At 34.2% G+C, this 21,708-nt stretch overlaps 1 protein-coding gene across 1 annotated transcript in view; it reads right to left on the bottom strand.

Moving 5' to 3' along the window:
* The window catches only part of LOC136979279 (uncharacterized), a 67,336-nt gene that overhangs the window by 41,922 nt on the left and 3,706 nt on the right, over positions 1 to 21,708 (bottom strand). Inside the window, 4 exon segments of the mRNA XM_067275223.1 lie at positions 5,745 to 5,880; positions 7,372 to 7,502; positions 9,970 to 10,124; positions 10,984 to 11,072. Of these exon segments, the coding sequence (XP_067131324.1) occupies positions 5,745 to 5,880; positions 7,372 to 7,502; positions 9,970 to 10,124; positions 10,984 to 11,072 (511 nt within the window).

Below are 21,708 nucleotides of genomic sequence, written 5' to 3'. Positions count from 1 at the left end.
TGTTGCTTGTGACGCCACGTTGAATTTTCATCAATGTTAAGCCTAACGAAAATTACACATTTTTGAAAGGAATAATTGTGGCTATTGTATCGTCCAAAATTATTTTTTTTATTTTTCACAAACAAAATAGATATATTAATAAATGTAATAACTAAAAAAATTATATTTCGAAATATTTTAGTTTTAATATAAAAATTATAACAATTAGCGACATCTAGTTTCAAAAATGTCCCGATGCCGAAATGAGATATCTTGGGTCAACTGGTCGAGGTCAGAGGTCACGACCCCGAGATATGTTGGGTTAAAATGTAGGAAGATATTTGGTTTTCTCACATTTATGATGTAATTTATGATCTCAATAGCTTTGTGGTGGGGCTAAAGTAATTTTTAATAAATCATTTATTGAAAAAAGCAAAAATATTTAAAAAATTACACCTACTTGATTAGGTGTACTACAAAGCAGACAAATCACTATATTGATTTTATTAGCTACTAAGATCATAAATGATGTTATAAATGAAAGAATACCGAATACATTTCTTACCCCCGAAAGTGGCCAGCAAATCACCACCATAACTCGACATTCAAACTCTCGTCGCCTAAACAGACCTTTGTCTACCCTTCTCTTTGTAATAACAGTTTCATTTTTCTTTTTCGTTACTTCTGTTCGAATTGTTTATATTTTGTCATAATTTTTATGCTCCATTTAATTAAAGTATCCTACACAATCTGTGTGATATTTAGAACTGAAAAAATAAATAATATACTGTGTATATATTTTAATTATATATGCTATGTATACTTTTCTGTATTTTCACATGCCTAATGCAAATCTGATATTTTTGTAATCCATCATATTCTTCACTTTATAATGACTGGGTTAAAATAAAATATGGTCACCAGCATGTACAGTCAAGATCAATTCAAAGTTGACATAGTCTGTTTTTTGAACTTTTGAGTTTATCATCTTTTCAATATGTAAAAATTACTTAATTTTACTTTTAAGACTTAATTTTTCATTAAATCCATCAAAAACTTTTGAAGAAAATGTTATGTATGTTTTACAAATTGTAAATTTGTGTTGTATGGCAAAACCATTTCAAAGTTGACACAAAATGAAACATTCAGAAAGAGTCTGTAAGGAACCGAGTCCAAGCGTTATTTTTATTTTATTATTATTTTTCGTTTTATTATATTTTGTTTGGGGCTTATGTTTATTTAGGACGAAGGTTCCCCACCACTCTCTTATTAGAAACGAAAAAAGAAGATAAACCAACTCACAAAAAAACAAGTGCCGTAGGAAAAATCTCACGCACTTGCGCTGCCCAGCGTAAGTAAATGGTCTGCAGAAAAAAAAATGGAGGGGGAATCCCCACACTCACTAGCAAAGAAATACTTACTAAACCATCATAACATCCCAGAAAATTGTGCTAAATACTTTGTAAACGGTTTATAAGCTTTTGTCGGAAAATTAAAGCTGCCAGAAAGAAACTTAATGTTAGAAAACTAAGTATGTAAATAAGGGGAGTAACCCAGCTGAGTTGTGACGTCACCTCACAGCATAAAACCAGCAAGTCAACCGAAGAAAGCGAGGTGAATTCCAGAGCGAGGTGATTCCTGGTCGAATTGCAGATTGAGAATTAGGCGATCCAAGGTGTTAAAGAGGAATTCGATTGACGATAGCGAAAAGATTGAGAAAACAGGTTCCTATAGTGAGGTGATGGATAGACGTTTAGTTCGTAAGAGATTCTGTTCATAGTTCCTAAGTATTTGATTTGTCGAATTTTCAAAGGGGAATTAATATTAAGTTAAGCTAAGTAGCTGAGTTTTATTGTCGGGTTGACTTGTTGATTTTCGTTAATAAAGTTTTTGTTTTGGATTATAGACAACTGTACATAGTAAATTCTATTTACTAATTAAATATATTTGAAACTTTTTTTGCTTTGACTTGATATTTGTCGTTATTCTTACTAATATTTTCGGTGCATGCATAAAAGCCCAGGCCTGGCAAACTAATCTTGAATCCGCGTAAAGTAACCGTTAGGATAACGGAAATTTTACCGGCCGCAGTTAGTGTCGGTTTCCTAAGGTACTAAAATTAGTACTTTACAAGTCAAATCAAAACTTTTTTGGACCACCTTTGGCCTGAATTACATGAAGAAGTCAACTTTGCATACTGTTAATTTATGAATGATATCCTGTCCAGTTTCTGACCAAACCTTAAATAATTCTTCTTTGTACAATGATAAAGATTTTCTATGGCTAAGAGGAATACAGCAGTCTAATTTGACCCACAGATGTTCTATTAAATTTAAGTCTGGTGACTGCAGTGGTCATCCAAGAACTTTGATATCATTTTCATTGAAATATTTTCTGAGAAGCTATGCTATATGTTTGGGATCATTGTCTTGTTGAAAAACAAATTTATTTTCAATCCCCATTCTCCTTGCTGATGCCATTAAATTGTCTTTAAGTATCTGTTTGTAATCTACTGCTTTCCTGCGATCGTGAATTTGAACAATATTGCCTATTTCGAACCCCAAAAAACACCACCAAACCATTATGTAAGGCAAGTTTTTTATTGTTCCCACAGTTTTATTTTTATTGAATGCTTGATTTTTCTTTCTCCAAATAAATTTCCTTCTTTTAGCATGCTGTAACTCTTGTTTCAACTCATCACTCCAAATAACACGCTTCCAAAACTCTAGGGGCTTGTCCACAAGCTTTTTGGCAAAAGCTACTCTTTTCTTCTGATTCACTGCTGAAATCATTGGTTTTCTACAAGTCACTCTTCCATGGAAACTTTTTTATTTATTCTTCTCTTAATAGCTGAAACACTGGCTTCAAGCTTAAGCTCTTCTTTTTATTTCTTTATTTCTTTAGCTGTTATAAAAGAGTTTTCGGTGGTCTCACAGAAAATCATGGCACTTTCTCTTGATGTTGTGGCCTTAGGGCAGTGTCCCCGTGGTAAATTTCTCACTGTATTTTATTTAAATATTTGACCACTATTTTTCTGACTCCTTCTCGTGATATCTGATGCTTTTTTGCAATAATAGAAGGAGAATCGCCATTTTTTTCTGCTCATGTACAATTTTCACTCTTTCTTCATTAACATACTTTCTTATTGATACTAAAAAGCTATTTAATTGACAACTCTAGAATTAAATTTTGTGTTATAACCAATTTGAAATTAATTTCTTACTGTATTTACAATGTTTTCTTTGTTGTCAACTTTTAATTGATATAACAATATTTTATATTTATTAAATGTGAATAACGCCTGCCATGTTCTGTATTTAATTTTTTTACTTAAAATATTTTACTTGTTGCTCTTCAATTCTTTATTGGTGAAACCAACCAATCAGTTATCTATTGTTTTATGCCAATTAACAAGGCTATTACAATACGCATAGTAGTTAACAGATCAGAAAGGCATTTTTTTTCCTTAAAATTTAAAAAAAAACCAATTTTTTTCAGTTGTCAACTTTGAAATGATCTTGACTGTACCTCCGAATAGCAGACAAACTTCTCAGTCCCAACAGTTAACACTATTCGGACATTATACCGTATATAATAATAAACTGTAACCCAACACATGCATTGATTAACCAAACACCCACAAATTATAAGATATTTTTATTAGGATACTTATTTTTATAGGATACTTTAAGCGAATTAAATTTTTAAATATAGTGGGTGATCGGTTAACGAACATAATCCGTTCCAAGATTTTGTTCACTATCCAAATTGTTCGTTAACCGATTATTGATTTACCATAGGTTTTTATGGAAATTTGATTAATTCATTCTGGAGACCCCCAAAAATAAAAAATATATATTTTCTTACTACGTTTATTTATATGTAATAATAAATATATATATATATATATATATATATACACACAGTCTTGCGTTTTTATTAGTCATGTTTTTTTCCATTTGTGGGGATTAAAGAATCTGTCTAATGTTGCTTGCTTTTCTCCCTTCTTCAGAATTTTTCAGAAGTAATTAATAGCATTGTAATTGTAGAGATCCCTAAACCTATTAACCTCAACCTGGTTTGTATGCCATTCTGTAACCACCATTCTGACGTCCTCCCACTCCTTCAAAAAAATATTTAATAGCAGATATCGACATTAATTCTCTTTCACAGAAAAAAACATATCTCATGAAGTTTCTTGCAGTTCTTCATTCAAGAGTTCTTGGCATTCTTCTGTCATCAAATCAGTTTCAGGTTCCATTATGAGCTCTTCAATGTTCTTTATTTCTTACGTGTTATTTTTGTAACTCCTTAAGCTGCTTGAGTCTTCTTGATAATACAGTATCTTTCTTAGATAAGATTGAACTGCAGCCTACTGTAGACCCATTTAAGCCATACTGCTCAGCAACATCAGACAACTTCTATCCACTCTCTACATTTGCTATTATACTCTCACCTTTCAAAAATAAAAACCAACGCAAAACTTAACGAGTGCCCACCCGACAGTCTCGCAAATACTATAAATAAAACAGTTTCTGTCAGAAAAATAAAAGGCTGGAATTACAAGGGAGAGTTTCAAAGTTCAGAGTAGTACTATCTGACAGGGTTGAGCACCAATGTCAACATCTCCCGCACTCCAAAAAGTTTTGAATTGTTGCCTGAAGACAAGGGAGACCAATCGGTACTCATTATTTTATGTTGTTTCTTCTTGTGTTTGTTCTGTGAGGTGTTGGTTATCCAATCATGTGTTTGTTGTCCAAGCATAAAAATCTTTTTCAAAAGTGTTTGTTATCTGATTTCTTTGTTAACCAAACTGTTCGTTAACTGATTACCCACTGTAATTTTGTATTAGGAGTAGACAGAACTATTATAGTGAAACATTTTAACAATTAGAATTAATTTAATAACTCTGATCATTTACAAATGTGTTGTAAAACAGCGAGATAATCTGTCTACAGGGGTATTCAAAAAGTTACTTTGCAGTGGAAAATATTTAAGTAAAATTTTAATAAAAGTGAAGTTTTATATACAATATTGCAGTTTCTCCTATAGCAATTGCTGCAAATGTCTCCCAGAGGCCTGTAAAACTAGGGGGAGTGAAGCCCGGAGACCTAGCAGGCCAGATTCTACGAAAGATTATGCAATCAGCAAAGAAGTCTTCCAAAAACTGTAGTTCACAAACCAAAATATCTGTGTGCAAGTACCAGAAAGTGGAAACATAGGATGTACTGTACAAGTTACAGGCTTGTATGAATTCCGTACATATAACTTTAATGTCATTACAAATTTCTCAGTGCACAGTAACTTTTTGGACACCTGCAGATGAAAACTGAGACCAGATACGGAAAACTTAGGGGCCAAAGACCCTTTCCATATCTGGTCTCAATTTCCATCTAACTCCATTCTTGAAACTAACGAAGAACAGGCAGACAGACAAGAATTATTTTTAAACTCAAAATACTAGTTACAAAGAGGCATCCTTTGAGCAGTTAAAACTTTATATTCAAATAAATATTTTTGACCATGTAAACAATCATCCTCGGGTTCCAAAAATCAAACTAATACGAAATACACAACATTGCATTTACAAAAATACATATATAATTAGATAACACGAGAAAATTAAAATAATTAAAAAACTTCCAGACTAGGTAACGTGATTGGCAATTATAAAATTTTAACTGCTCAAAGGTTACTTCTTTGTAATTTATTAATGAAGCAATTGTTTATTGCTTTAAGTTTAAAAATACTACTTTTAATCTTACCCTTTTGTTGCTTTGACAAATAAATTTCCTCCACTTTTTATTAATTTTTCTACAATCTGTAATTCTCCTCTTTCCACAGCATCATGTAATGGAGTAGTTCCAGCTGAATTAACTATGTTGACATCTGCTCCATGATCTTTACAAAAAAATTAAAAAGAAAAATTATCATCTACAAAAGTATTAATAATGTAAAAAATTAAGCTAAATATATTTTCTATAATTTTAATATTTTTTTATGAAAAACAGTTATTCAATATAATTGAAAATGCATTTTTTTAATACAATTTTCTGTATAGGAACATCCGAACTTGATGTCATCAAATTGCTACTAACTGCTACCTTCAGTCCAAATTATTTTGCATTCGTTACATTAATTAGCATATTATAACCCAAAAGTTAATTTGGAGGTTAGCAATTTGATAATTACAAGTTTTGCTATGATCAGACAGTAATTTCAGTTTATATATTCTATTTATTGATTGAAGATATACAAAAATATAGACAAGCAGCTAAAGCCTAATTTTCTAATAGTCAAATAGCTACATGCTAGACTTTAAGGCTATAATAATGTATTAGATACTTCAAAAACACTGTGCAATGCAAAAGATTTAAGCTGCAATTGCTGTATTTGTGTTACATTATCCACATTTTACTATAAATAGCACATCACATGAAACAAGGTGCATTTCAGAAATATTAAGCTTTGTGTCATCATGACTAGTTACATACAAATGATGCCACGAGAAAAAAAATGTTGCTGTTGCATTGTATTCATAGAGTTAACATAAAGATACCAAAAATTCTTCAAAAACTATTTCTTGGCATCTTTATGTTAAAAATTAAGAATTAAAAAATTTTATTAACTTGTTGACTCCCATTTAATTGATTAAGTATAGACTATTCACCCCACTGCGACTCAGACTTACCCACGACTCTCTCCACTCATCAATATAAAAGCACTCCTAACTAAACCGATATCAAAAACGTGTCATATGGCATGAACCTCAACCCTATCTGGTGTCGGGAATTCTGACTGTAGATCGGGATTTTGCGATCTTTGATCTCAACACGAATTATAGCCATCCTTATAAACCGTAAACAAACCCCACTATTCACCGACAAGAAGGCACTACCCCTTCAACCATGATCTCACATATATAAATTATGAAAAACTGATCATATTTTCCAAGTTTGTGAAAAAAATGTATTATGTGTTATAAAAATGAGTTTAATTTTAAAATAGATAATTGTTTAAAAATATAATAATCTTAGTGTTGAATTAAGACTTAATGTGAGTCCTGCAGCTGATAAGGAGAGACAAGATTTTGTATATTCGGCTGGAAATTTGTTAAACATAACTGAAGATGTCTTGTTCTCAATATCTTATCCATTTTGAGCTTTTGATATCACACCAGTGACTCTACTTAAATCCAATTCAACCAAATAGGAACTTCAAAAACCTATAATCACGGTAATTTCTGTGGTTCCCCAATCGTTCACATTTTCTCTTTGAAAGACTGGGAAACCTGAAATGTTTCATGCCCCCTATCGAGAACCAAACTATGTTGGCTTGCTTAGTTGCTTGCCCATAATTTTATTCTAAATATTTCAAAAATTCAGTACTTACTGATAAGTAATTCAATTGTTTCTTTATTACCAAAACAAGCTGCCCAATGTAATGGTGTATTTCCACTATTTGGAGAATCTTTAACATTCACACTCAATCCTGCATTAATCAGTTGAGATATTCGATTCAAACTATAAGAATTTCATAAAAGTTAATTTATAACTAGATTAATTTTGAATTTCTTATACAAATACAGAGACTTCATATTAATTTAACATGTACAATCTTCATTAATTTCAATAAAATACAGAAAAAGTAAAATATAAGTTATAATCTCAGAAATTTAAAATCTAAAAATAAAATATAATGTACCATTATAAAAAAGTAAATATTTCCTCCATACATTATCACTGCAAAGCATTTGAGAGAAAAAGATCAGTAACCATTAGTAAAAAAATATTACGGAAGATGAAGCAAAGAAATACACTTTAGCTGTCATCCATCTCCTAGAATCATTCTAGGTGTTAAAGATGACAGTATACAAAACTGGAAGACTTATCAAATATCCATTATAGGTTTGACCGAGCAATGAGGGCACTAAGTAGTAAGGGACAGAGCCAAACATATCTGAGATAGACTATCCATAAAAATCCCTGGAGTTCTCATCTTAATTGAATTCCAGCTCCCAAGAACTGTAGGCTGATACCCTAGCCACGTCAGCCATCAAAAATAATGTTCTTAAACTATGCATTTCTGAAATTTCTCAAATACACTGGACGACAAAAAAAATAACGCACCATGAAGGACTTGTTGGATTTGAATAAAAATTGGTATGTGACATCATCATAGCTAGACAGGTATATGATTGCAACCATAAAGCAAAAACATACTTTATTGTGCAGTAATGTTCAATACAGTGCAGGCACTAATATCCCGTTGGGCCGCCTCTAGCGCGGATACAAGCTGTGATATGCCTTGGCATGGAGGCATAAAGGTTGTGTATAATGTTCTGTGGCATATCTGTCCACGCGTGATGCAACCGAGACTCAAGATGCGTCAGATCCTGCGGCTGTCGCAGCTGGCGTCCCAGGTAGTCCCATACATGTTTGATTAACGATAAATCTGGAGACCGTGCAGGCCAAGGAAGTGTGCAATGTTATGTAGGCATGCTTGGGAGACCACTGCGGTGTGTAGCCGGGCATTATCCTGCTGGAATATGCCTGTTGGAAGCCCTGCCATGAGGGACAACACATGTGGCCAGAGGATGTATTGCACATATCGTTGGACTGTGAGGGTAGTACGCATGACAACTAGAGATGTCCTACTGTCATATGTTGCAACTCCCCACACAATAACACTGGGGGTTGGGCCCGTGTGCCGCTCCACAGTATAGGCTGGGTTGGCACCTTCGACCAGCGGGTCACCATACCCTCACATGGCCATCGTGAGCCCCCAAACAAAAGCGGGATTCGTCGCTGAAGACAATACGCTGCCGGTCGGTAGCTGTCCATGATTGTCATGCAAGACACCACTGCAAACGGAGGTGTTGGTAGGTGGCTGTTAATGGTAGAACACATACTGGGCATTGGGAGACCAATCTGCCTTCTACTAAGTGCCTGGAAATGGTGCAGCTAAATACACGGTTCCGTAACGCAGGTGCTACTGCTGCAGGAATGGTAGATGACAAAGCTGTAGGCGCTGTCCGTGCTTGACGTACAATGAGACAATCCTCCCGCCTGGTGGTCTGTCGATAGCGTCCGGAGCCTGTTTGCCATTCATGCGTACCCCTACATACCCACTGCTCATAACACATCCTAACAGTTCCATCAGAACGGTTCAGATGGCGGCCAATCTGGCAGTATGACAATCCTCCTCCTCTCAATCCAACGATGTGACCTCTCTCAAACTCACTTAACTGAGTGTAAGGCCGTCGAATGTGTCGTAGAGGCATGTCTATCACTCAACGAAGTCACAACCATCAACACAAGCGCAGGACATATGCACAAGTCATCACAGCGTGCACCTTTATACCAGACAGAGGAAGCACTTTTCTACCCTCTGGTGGTGATACAACACAAGAACCTGATCCCAAAAGCTAATCATTTACATATCTAGCTATGATGATGCAACATACTAACTTTTATTCAAATCCAACAAATCCTTCATGGTGCATTATTTTTTTTGTCGTCCAGTGTATATGTTCGATAAAGTCCTGGTGCACAGGAAAAATTTTCACATAGTTTCACATTTTACTTAATTAATTAAATGCTAAGTAATTACTTACCATTTAATTAATAACAGTAGCAGTGATATAGCCTGATTATTTGGCTTTAATGTAGTTATCAAGCTTAAAGATGTTTATATTTGTATATTTTTAATGTTATTTGATAGTCTAGACAGTGATATCATTTAGCCATGTCTTTACACTGTTTAAGCATGAAATATAAATACTAATTTTTTATAATTTAAACACTAAATTTCATTGAAGTAAGAGAAGAATAAAAACACACATTGTATGTGATTAATATGAAAAATCCACATTAAATGAATTATTATAATGATAATTTTGTTTTATTACCAAAAAAATATTGGGTGATTTATTAATTTATAACAATACAGAGAGAAAATAAAAATATTATAAAATAATAATATACTTACTCTGATTGAGCAGTAGCTTTAAGCAATTCCTCTGAATAAACATTTGTCATTCTTTCTGTAGCAATTAGATCTATAGGTGTTTCACCCATATTATTCTGGATTCCAGGATTAGCTCCAGCAGATAATAAAGTTCTCACAATATCTATATGATCTAACTGAAATTAAATGCAATTTAAATCTCACGTTATTAAAATCTACTGTTTTATAATTATATTTTTTAAATACCTAATCTTTACAAATATGATTTTAACAGTACTCAATTAAATAATTAACCATAAGCATCAATAGGTTACTTCCCATATAAAACTAATATTCTCTATAACATTCTTCATTTTGATTCTTGCTTTTTTAATCAGCAGATCCGTAACAAAGATAAAAATCATTATAAATCTAGAAACTTGTAAAACAGTTTTAAGTTCCACAATCTTCTGTTTTGCATATGTACTCTATTAAAACACATAATCAGATAACAGAAATTTCTAATTCATTACATGAGGAATAATAAAATTTGACTTCATTTCATGGCAAGTCCAGAAGAAAAGCATGAGTTAGCATCTGGAGCTCTCTCTCCACTCACATCTACACTAATACTACATGATACATAGCAGATCCTACTCTGGAGTGAGACAAATGCTACAAAGAAGAATGGGTGCTATATATGACACAAAATTATCAAGGGCATGTCTACCATTTATATCATTAACTCAATTCTTTAAACTAAAACATGTGATCTTGGAAGATTTGTTAATGTACTTGCCATTTCTAAAAATTTGTGTTACTGTATATCTGTACAGATTGTCCATACAATAGACGTTTCTATTTTGTCCACTTATATTAATGAATATTAGGCAATTCAATTGTATGTTATCCTAATTGAATGAAATATATTTCGGATGGAATTTGTAAATAATAAAATTTTCGACTGTTTAGAATTTTTATCTTGACTTTAGAACAGCACGACGACGAATGCTTAAATGTAAAATCTACAGAAATATAATTCTCAATTATGCTTACTTTTGTGGCAAGATGTAAGAGAGTCCCACATAAAGTTGTTGGATTATTTATTAATTCTTCAACTGTAATATTATCAGATAATTCGCCATCTACAAAAATTCATATTTAACATATATATCTAAAATTCAGAATAATTAAACATTCACATATTAAATTCACTATTTAATTAAAATATAAAATAATAATAATAATAAAGTTTCTCTCTCGGTAACTGTCTTGACCTCAGTCCATTATAGTTCTAGGCATAAATATCAACCGAGTAGGAGACAACTCACTAAAAAGTAAAAATATAATCAAGCTATCGGAAATCCAAAATTAGCAACTGTCATAAATTTCAGAGGCACAACTTTAGAGCAGTTAATCTTACATTAAGCTTTGTAATCTTAAGCTTGAGCTGGCACCACCATAATGAGCTTAGATTCATATTAAAGTAAAGCTTTGTAATTTATTACTTTAACAGTTGTCATACGAAAGATATAAGCAGTTGATGGCTTTAAAATCTTTTATGATTTGATTGTATTATTTATATAAGGTTAATAGACACCTTTTCCTTATTTCAACTACTAAAATTTGTTCAAATATACTGGCAGTAGACATACATACATACATACAAGAAAGACATTGGCCGTACACGAAGTGTTTAGCCGGCAGAAAAGAGGGTAAGGGAAAGGGGGAGAAGGAGGGAGAGGAGATAGACAATAGAGAAAGGTAGGATCCCTCTGAACGGCATACATATGGCTACAGTACCCTCTATGTTTGATGTTGGCGAGCAGTTTTTATGCTGCAAGGCCATAGTCCCCCAAAAGGTCTAAAAGAAAACCTGAGTGTAGCGAACACCAATAATTGAGTGCCACCGCGAATAGCTAAGTGTAGAAATTAGTGCCAAGTGCCTGTTAGTTCAAAGACTTAATATGAATAAAACCAAACATGACTGCAAATCTTAATACTATTTAACAGCTAGACAGCAGCGCTAAAAGGAAATGAACACAATGACAAACTAGACGAGATGAATGGACCGACAGAGACAAACAGGCAAGACCCCAATTTTTTTATTTATTTTTTTATTATTTTATTTTATTTTTAAACATTAACTTACTCACTAACTAAACTAACCTACCATAACCTAGGACAAACCAAACCAGAGGTCTAAAGCTAACAAACTGTAATCTAATTTAACCTAACCAATCATATCCTAATTGGAAACCAAGCTAAGAGTCCCTAATCTAACTTACAATTAGGACTAACTGAATTTAGACTGAAAAAGAAGACAGAAAAAAGAATTAAAATACAAAGTTGAAAGACAGCTAAATGCTGACAGTTGAAACAAAGCAAGGAGAAGCTAATTGCCATCCGTGCCCGTGGAGTGAGTGCTCTCAAGAGCCCCACTAAGGGATATAAATGTGAGTAGTTGATGGAACATTGTACGTGTGTGAATGAGTTGGTGCGGATTGCAAGGCCAGTTGTACCCTTCAAGAATAGCAGCTCTCATTAAATTATCCCTAATGTGATTGTACCTATTGCAGCGAAAAACTAAGTGGTGTTTGGTCCTCCTGAATACCACAATCGCATTGTGGATTGTTCCCAAGGTTAAATCTATGCAAGTATTGTTTAAAGTTGCAGTGTACCGTAAGTAGCTGAGTGAGTGTAACTAGGGTAAAAGTGGCAAAGATTCGCAGTAGTGTCAATTAGTGTCAATTAGTGTCAATTAGTTAAGCTCATATAAATAGCTAAAGTTTCCACCTGTGCTATTGAGCAGTGTCAACCTAGATGGACGCATGCATTGTGAAGCTTGCAGCCTATGGCAGTAGACATAGAAAATAGAGAACGATATACAGAGTAAAATAATAGATTTGAATTCAGCCATTTACACTAAGCAAATAAGAAAATATGAGAATAGGGAGTGAAACACAAATTAATTTCTATTTTCAAGCATACTGAAATGTATTTCTACAATAGATGAAAAATTATAGTCCTTTCTTACTGTATTAAAATTTTAAACACTATCTTTGAAAAAAAAAAATTATTGGGCTGCAATTTGAAAAAATTGTAGACGTATAAATTTCCATTGTAGTCTGTCTCCATCTCTATCCTTCCTTAATCACGAGAATGGAGTTAGATAGATGATAGTCAAGACCAAACATCGAAATTGTAAGAGAAAGAGGACCAGATTCACTATATATGAACTTCCGATTTGTAGGCCAAGCCACATTATTTCAATACAAAAATTTTCCCCTGAATGGAGTTAGATACATAACCACCATGACTCTATCACTAACAAGAAAAGTATGATGTACAGGAGCTTGCTAACAGGAAAAGTATGATGTACAGGGGCAAGACACTACTAATTTGATATGAAAAGCATATATTACGGCTTGACATTGCGACAGTGTCACAATAAATAATTGCTCATTATATTTGTAATTTATTATTATTTCAAGAATAACAGTTCAGGTGAATCTTTAGTTGCTGCTTCTTCCAAGATTTTAGCAACCAAGTGCTAATCATCAAATCATTCCCAAGTCTGATCATTCTTTATCCTATTTTGCTTGTGGTTAAAGTGGTATAACCATACTACAACTTTTCAATATCTTTCTTAGTTGGTATATTTGGAAACACAATCCACACAGCAAAGGCAAAGATGGAGTATAGAAGTCCATGGAACTATCTCCATCAATGAGTGGAGTATCAGAGAGAGATGGCACTTATCTCTTCTCATATCTACTCTCCCATCTTTGAATTATTAATAGCATAAAATCAATATGTTGTTGAAGCCTTTGAGCAAGTTGAAATTTCAAAATTTAAATACAGTTTCTTTATAAATTGTTCTTGTTATTCATTTATCTTAACTGATATCTTAGGTGAAAATACTTTAGTTTGTGCCTTTATTAAAAGAAATTTCATTATGTTAATGTTGTAAGTCACATTTTCTTTTCTAAATCTAATGTTCTTAACCTAAACAGACGATCAATATAACTGATAAGTTTAATTTTAAAAATTTCACAACAGAAAATTGTGTCAGGATTTTAGTTTTCTTCCAATATAATTGTCTATATTAAATTATTTATTGCATTAACTAAATCAATAATTGTATTTCTAGCATTTCTAGAGCAATATATTGGTTACACATATACAATAAACTAAATGACATCTGTCCAGAAACAGAAAACAGCTGTAGCCTGCTTGACAGATAAAATGTTATCACCTATGTAATTTAACTAAAGAAACTTTAAGCAACCTTCATATATAATAGTATAAATTTATATTCAATACAATTTATATTCTTAAAATATTACTATCAAATATATAAGAATATTATACTAATAACATAAAGTCTTCAGTCAACCTATATTCTAACTTCTTTGAACAGAAGTATAGTTTTTTGCAATACACAAACATGTATGTACTACTGCAATCAAGTATCAGGAATGGTTCATTTAAACTGCATGCATGCAAGAGGGCACCGTCATCATTTGGTACACTTTCATCAACATCTAGCATAAATCTGCATGTCATCATCCCTTTTCATTTGCAAATAAGTGCTTGTTTTGTGTGTAAAAAATTTCTGCTTTAGCAATTTTTCAAAATGTCAAGTGTAATTCAGCAAAGAATGTGCTTTAAATTTTGTTTTCACAACAAAATTACTGCTTCAAAACATTGGAAATGTTACAAAAAGCTTTTGGAGACATTAGTCTATCAAAAGCAAGAGTTTTTAAGTGGCGCAAGATGTTCAAGGAAGACAGAGAATGCATTGAAGATGAACCATGCTATGATAGACCATCCACTTTGATGAACAACATGTCACTTAAGTCAGAGATTCAGTACTCAATGATCATCATTTAACAATTAGGAATGTTATTGAACATGTTGCAGTATCACTTGGATCTTGTCGTGCAATTTTAAAAGATCATTTCGGCTTGCAGCACGTTGCTTCAAGTTGTCCCAAAAATGTTGAGTTTTTTCCAAAAACAACATGTTCAAGTAGCTGAGGAAATGCTTTCTCGAGGTGAATTGTTCTTAAAATGCATCATTACAGGCAATGAAACATGGAACTATGCTTTTGACAGCTCAATAAGTAAGTGAATGGCATTCAAAAGATAAAGCAAAACCAAAAAGAGCATATCAGTCAGTCAAAAATCAAGGTCATGTTGTTGACTGTTTTATCTGATTGTCGTAGTGTTGGTCATCACAGATTCCTTCTGATTGGCCAAATTGTCAACAAAGAATATTATTTGAGCATTTTGCCTTATTTGCATGAAGCAATTCATAGAAAACAACCTGATTTATGGCAAGAAAACTCACGAATTTTGCACCACAAGAATGCACCAACTTAGAATGCTCGTTGTTCATGAATTTTTGGTCAAAAATTCAACAAATACAGCTCTGTATTCATTTTATATGGCACCATGTGGCTTTTTTCTGTTTCCTCAACTAAAACTTTTGCTTCCTGGTCACCATTTTGAAATAACTGATGCCATAAAACAAAATTTGCAGCGAGTCCTGAAAGGTTTTCACAAAAACTGACTTTAAAGCACATTTTGAGGATTGTTAAAGATGTTGGCATAAGTGCATTGCATTGGAATGGAATTACTTTGAAGGGGACAAAGCAAATTCTGATGAATAAATCTTGTGTTTTATTGAACCATTCCTGGCACTTTTTTATTACAGGGGTAGTTCAGAGGGGGAAAAAACTGCATAAAAAATTAATACCATTAGAATGTGATTTAATTATTAATTACAATTTAGAACTGCTGTAACACATCAAAAAAATATTACTTGGGTCAAATTCATGATTCTTCTCCTGTAAGAAGCCTTCAAACTTTACAACAGTTTGGATTAATGTGAAATGAGTTCAGCTAGAAATAAATTGTAAGAGGGTTCAGGTGTTTCTCAGAAGAACTGGAATATGATTTTGCTGAATTTTTAAGTCACAAAATAAAATTTAAATTGTTAAAGTTCATAACACCTTGACTACCTTACGAAGAGAAGAATTCAAGGTCGTAGCAATGCCACTTTATAACATTATGAGTAGCTGACAAACATCCACAATGTCATGATTCAGTTTTGGAACAATTTTAATACACCTCCATGACTGACTTAAGATCATTTTTAAAAAATTGTATGCAATTGCATGCATAAGGCATCAGTTTTCCACAACGATTTTTCCAGGGCCCATGATAAGTGTAAAAGCTGTTTTAGACTGAAATTTTTACATAGTTAGATTGAAAGCATGTAGCATAAGGATATCATAAATTAATTTGGTAAAAAATGCCCATGAAAAAATAGGAGGTGCAGAAAATTGCCATTATTGCATGTGATCACATTTTAAAATGTAAACATATTGAAAATATAACCAATGTATATGTTAAACCAACACACAGACCACTCTATACACATCTAATTTGAATACCCTTATCAATACAAAGTAGCAGTATTCCAGGCATTCATTAGAAGAGCATATTTGTATTGCAGTAATATATATGATAGACTTTCAATTAGTTTGAAATACAGCTACTTCAAAATTTGAAGTGAAAATTCTGTCCAAACTCTGATATGTGTATGTTAACTTGTTCGTTTAGATTAAAGTGCCTCCATACTATGAGAGAACAACAGACCAACAACAACTCTGATCAATATGACTTTGCTTTTACAGTAACACATTTTAGGTGTCAACTTACACATGGACTACCCTTTTTTTCCTCTTATCTCATAAAATAAAGTTGATTTTTGGGATTGCAAGATTGGGATATTTGCAGGGGTCTAAGCTACTATATTTGAGTGATTTAATACATTTTGGGCCACTTTAAAAATAATTTGAACTACATTAAAGGAATTCTTCTTTACTTTTTATAAAACCTATCTGGCAACCTGTGAGGTTCTCACTGGACACATGCTGTTTACCTTCACATTTATATTATTATAATTATTAATTAATAAAAATAGCATTCTGTGTATATGTAACCATATTCTATTTGCTTAATAAATTACATCAGTTACAGTATCATTTAGCATATTGTACAGAAATATGTAAATATCAGATAATTTAAAACTCGACACTTCAAAGTCAGAATTATTTCATCCCTTCAATTTTGAATTGAAGGGGATTTCCTGTATATTTATATTCAAATATTTAAAAGTGGATGTTCTAATATTCTGTATTTAGTGTATTCTATTTTAGAACAGTTTGTAATTGACGTCCCAAAAACGTCACCTGAAAATGGCTTAAAACAATGTATAAGTAAATAAATGTCTCTCAACAGCCAAAGATATTCAGTGATTATTTTTATTTCTGCTAACGTAGTTTTGACTAATACATATATACCGTACACCCTACAGTATTCCAAAAACAAGATACCTTTTTACATTATTGTAATCATGTTAATCATTATCTGAAAATGTTGTAATGTGGATTAAAACATTAAAAAACTGTCTGGGTTTTGCATTAACCCATTACAATTTCTCAAAGTGTGCACCTTATGTCACAAGGCACACATTTGACTAATACTCCAATTCTTCCTACATTCACTACAGCATATCAGTTGTCACTCCTTCCAAAGCGGCTACAATTCTGCAGTTCCTGCAGATTATTACATACATTGCACAAGGATGAGTAATTCCAACTTTGCAAACTGAAGAACACAAAATGCTTTCTCTATTGTAAAGTTACCACCATCTTCATTTCTAGTGCTTCCTAAAGGTAGAAGACAACAAGACATTTGAATGCAGTTGGAAGTTTTCACCTCCCATCAGAGTTACACTATCAATTGGCGTACATTGCATATTTCTCAGATATTAAAATAAGTACAAGGTAATTTAAAATGATAAGCATGTCTGTGAATTTATATATATACATATATTCACACACAGACATATACAATAGTAGCCAAAAGTAGAGCTAGCCTTGACATATGTTTAAAAATGAGAACTAACTCTATTTTGTTTACCACCTACTACATAATTAATATGCAAAAAAAAGAGTCAAAATACTCAATTGAATCAAACAGATTTTATTTTAAATCTGATTTACAAAAGAAAAAACAAAGTACAACTCCAAAACAAACCTGTTACCGGTGTTCTTTGCGAAAATCGTCTCACGACCGTCTCACTAACGTTTTCGAACTTTAACAGTTCTTCTTCAGGTGAAGATGGAAGATTTGAAAAAATAGAATAGAAGGTTTCAAATCGAACCGCTTCGTCTAATTCCGTCGTGGCTGACATGCGCTGTAGTGTCCGGGTGTTGGTTATCGTCTATGCGCGTCTAAAAGGACTTGCCAGGCCGATGAAATGTTGATCTCTTCTTTTTGGTTGATGCAGATATTATTAAAGCTCATTTTATATATAGCGATAGCTTCTAACCACTTTATATGTTCCGGGTGGGGCGTCGTTACAATGATTTCAGCCTTATCTAGTTCTGCCTTGATATCTTGATTGGAAGCGTATATACTTAGCGCCGTGTTAAGTTTCCGGTGCTGTAGGTCAGCTTGGTGTTCTTTTAATCTGGTCTTTAACGAGCACTTGGTGGAACCGATGTAAACGAAATCTCTTTGCCATCTGTTGTCTATTAGAGGGATAGAGTACACTCCGTACATTCTGTTGGGATCCGGAGGGTCTTTGCAATTTTTTAGGATTCCGGCTATTGTGGGGCCTCTTCGATATGCTATCTGCATCTGCTGTATTTTGGCTATTTCTCCATATACTCCTCTAACGTATGGGTTGTATGTGATAGGAAGCCTTGCTACGTCTTTTTTGTTAGCGCTACCTTTTGCTTGTCCAGTGGATGCGTTTCCTTGGTGATATTGCCTGGTTATACGCTGTATTAGGGAAGGGTATCCGTGGTCTGTTGCGACCTTTTTAAAATAATCTAGTTCTTTGTCCAGAGCTTTCTTAGTGGAGGAGTAAGATGTTGCTCTTCTTACTAAGGTTTTGAAAGCAGCCGCTTTATATGAGAACGGGTCGCGGGATCCCTTAGGTATGTATATTGGTGTTGCCGTTGGTTTTCGGTAGACGGACGTTTGGATCGTAGACGCTTCTATGTTGATGGCGATGTCCAGAAAGTGGGCTTTCCGTGCTGCTTATCTGCTCTACATCTATGACCAAGCCATATGGGTTGTTGTTGACAGTTTGTACAAAGGTCGCTATATCAGGCTCCGTCTTCCATAAAATGAGTACGTCATCAACGTATCTCCTATAGAGCAAAAGATCCGGAAGATACCGTGGGATGACTTTACTTTCCAACTGCCTCACCACCATCTCACACAGGTCCCCTGATACCGGGCTACCCATGGGGATGCCTTTTGTCTGTTTGTAAATTATCACAGTCCTTGATTTTAAATCACTATACCCATCGGTGAAGCTACCTGCAGTTCTTTGCTCCCTCAGAGATTTCTTAATAACATATGTTCAAAATCAAGCATTCCACCAACATATATTAGAAATGGCCCATCTGGTCTGTTACAACTCGATCTTCGCTTTCGAAGGTACAATTTACAAACAGACAAAAGGCATCCCCATGGGTAGCCCGGTATCAGGGGACCTGTGTGAGATGGTGGTGAGGCAGTTGGAAAGTAAAGTCATCCCACGGTATCTTCCGGATCTTTTGCTCTATAGGAGATACGTTGATGACGTACTCATTTTATGGAAGACGGAGCCTGATATAGCGACCTTTGTACAAACTGTCAACAACAACCCATATGGCTTGGTCATAGATGTAGAGCAGATAAGCAGCACGGAAACCCACTTTCTGGACATCGCCATCAACATAGAAGCGTCTACGATCCAAACGTCCGTCTACCGAAAACCAACGGCAACACCAATATACATACCTAAGGGATCCCGCGACCCGTTCTCATATAAAGCGGCTGCTTTCAAAACCTTAGTAAGAAGAGCAACATCTTACTCCTCCACTAAGAAAGCTCTGGACAAAGAACTAGATTATTTTAAAAAGGTCGCAACAGACCACGGATACCCTTCCCTAATACAGCGTATAACCAGGCAATATCACCAAGGAAACGCATCCACTGGACAAGCAAAAGGTAGCGCTAACAAAAAAGACGTAGCAAGGCTTCCTATCACATACAACCCATACGTTAGAGGAGTATATGGAGAAATAGCCAAAATACAGCAGATGCAGATAGCATATCGAAGAGGCCCCACAATAGCCGGAATCCTAAAAAATTGCAAAGACCCTCCGGATCCCAACAGAATGTACGGAGTGTACTCTATCCCTCTAATAGACAACAGATGGCAAAGAGATTTCGTTTACATCGGTTCCACCAAGTGCTCGTTAAAGACCAGATTAAAAGAACACCAAGCTGACCTACAGCACCGGAAACTTAACACGGCGCTAAGTATATACGCTTCCAATCAAGATATCAAGGCAGAACTAGATAAGGCTGAAATCATTGTAACGACGCCCCACCCGGAACATATAAAGTGGTTAGAAGCTATCGCTATATATAAAATGAGCTTTAATAATATCTGCATCAACCAAAAAGAAGAGATCAACATTTCATCGGCCTGGCAAGTCCTTTTAGACGCGCATAGACGATAACCAACACCCGGACACTACAGCGCATGTCAGCCACGACGGAATTAGACGAAGCGGTTCGATTTGAAACCTTCTATTCTATTTTTTCAAATCTTCCATCTTCACCTGAAGAAGAACTGTTAAAGTTCGAAAACGTTAGTGAGACGGTCGTGAGACGATTTTCGCAAAGAACACCGGTAACAGGTTTGTTTTGGAGTTGTAGTTGTAATTCCCAGTGTCAGTAAAGAGTAGAGCAGAAAAAACAAAGTTTTTATATTTTATACTGTGACAAAAGTAGAGCTACCAAAGGAAGTATGCAGATTTGTCCAGTATTTTTAGGAAGAAATATTACTATTTTGTGGCATAACCACAGCTTCTGATCACTGCATCACATCTACATTCCATTGAATCAACTAAGTTGTCAAGCAGTGATTTGGGTGTCTCATACCATGCTTTTTGAATGGTAGACCACAATTCATCCGGATTTGAATATGTATGCTGGCATATACGGCACTCAACTTCATCCCAAAGATTCTCTATGGGGTTTAGGTCTGGGGATTAGGGACATGTCATAAGATTCACCCTTTTCTGTTAAAACCATTGCTTTACCAAATTTTCTGTGTGTTTTGGGTCATCGTCCTGTTGTAAGATCCATTTCCTTGGCATTGAATGGCATACATGAGAAAGCATTTGATTCTGCAATATGTGCTGATAAACGGTTTGATCGATTATTCCATTAATTCTATAAATTGAACCAATTCCCTTTGCAAAGAAACACCCCCATACCATTATGCAGCCATCACCTTGCTTTATTATAGGAACTATATCTCATGTTCACTGGTCGTCTGACATATCGTATGCCATCACTAGAGACGAAATTGAATTTAGATTCATCACTCCATAACACCTTGGACCATTTTTGTTCGGTCCAAGTGATGTGTTCATGTGCAAACTCTAATCTCAACTTTTTATTTTTTGCAGAGATGAATGGTTTCTTTGCTGTTCATCTTCCATGTAATCCAAAACTAGCCAAATGTCTTCCTACAGTCCTTAAGCTTATATCTGGGTTACACACTTCACGTTTAATATGTGAAGCAGTCAAACAAGGGTTGGCTGCACTCGTACACCTGATCAAATGATCCAACTGTGTTGCTGTTTTTCGTGGTCTCTCTCATTTTTTGGCAGAAACAATGGTCCCATAT

The sequence above is a fragment of the Centruroides vittatus genome, unplaced genomic scaffold (genome assembly GCF_030686945.1).
Source record: "Centruroides vittatus isolate TY-2023 unplaced genomic scaffold, ASM3068694v2 contig_601, whole genome shotgun sequence".
In the NCBI taxonomy this organism is placed as follows: domain Eukaryota; kingdom Metazoa; phylum Arthropoda; class Arachnida; order Scorpiones; family Buthidae; genus Centruroides; species Centruroides vittatus.
Note: the sequence above shows the minus strand (reverse complement) of the source record. Positions and strands in the feature narration are given on the sequence as shown.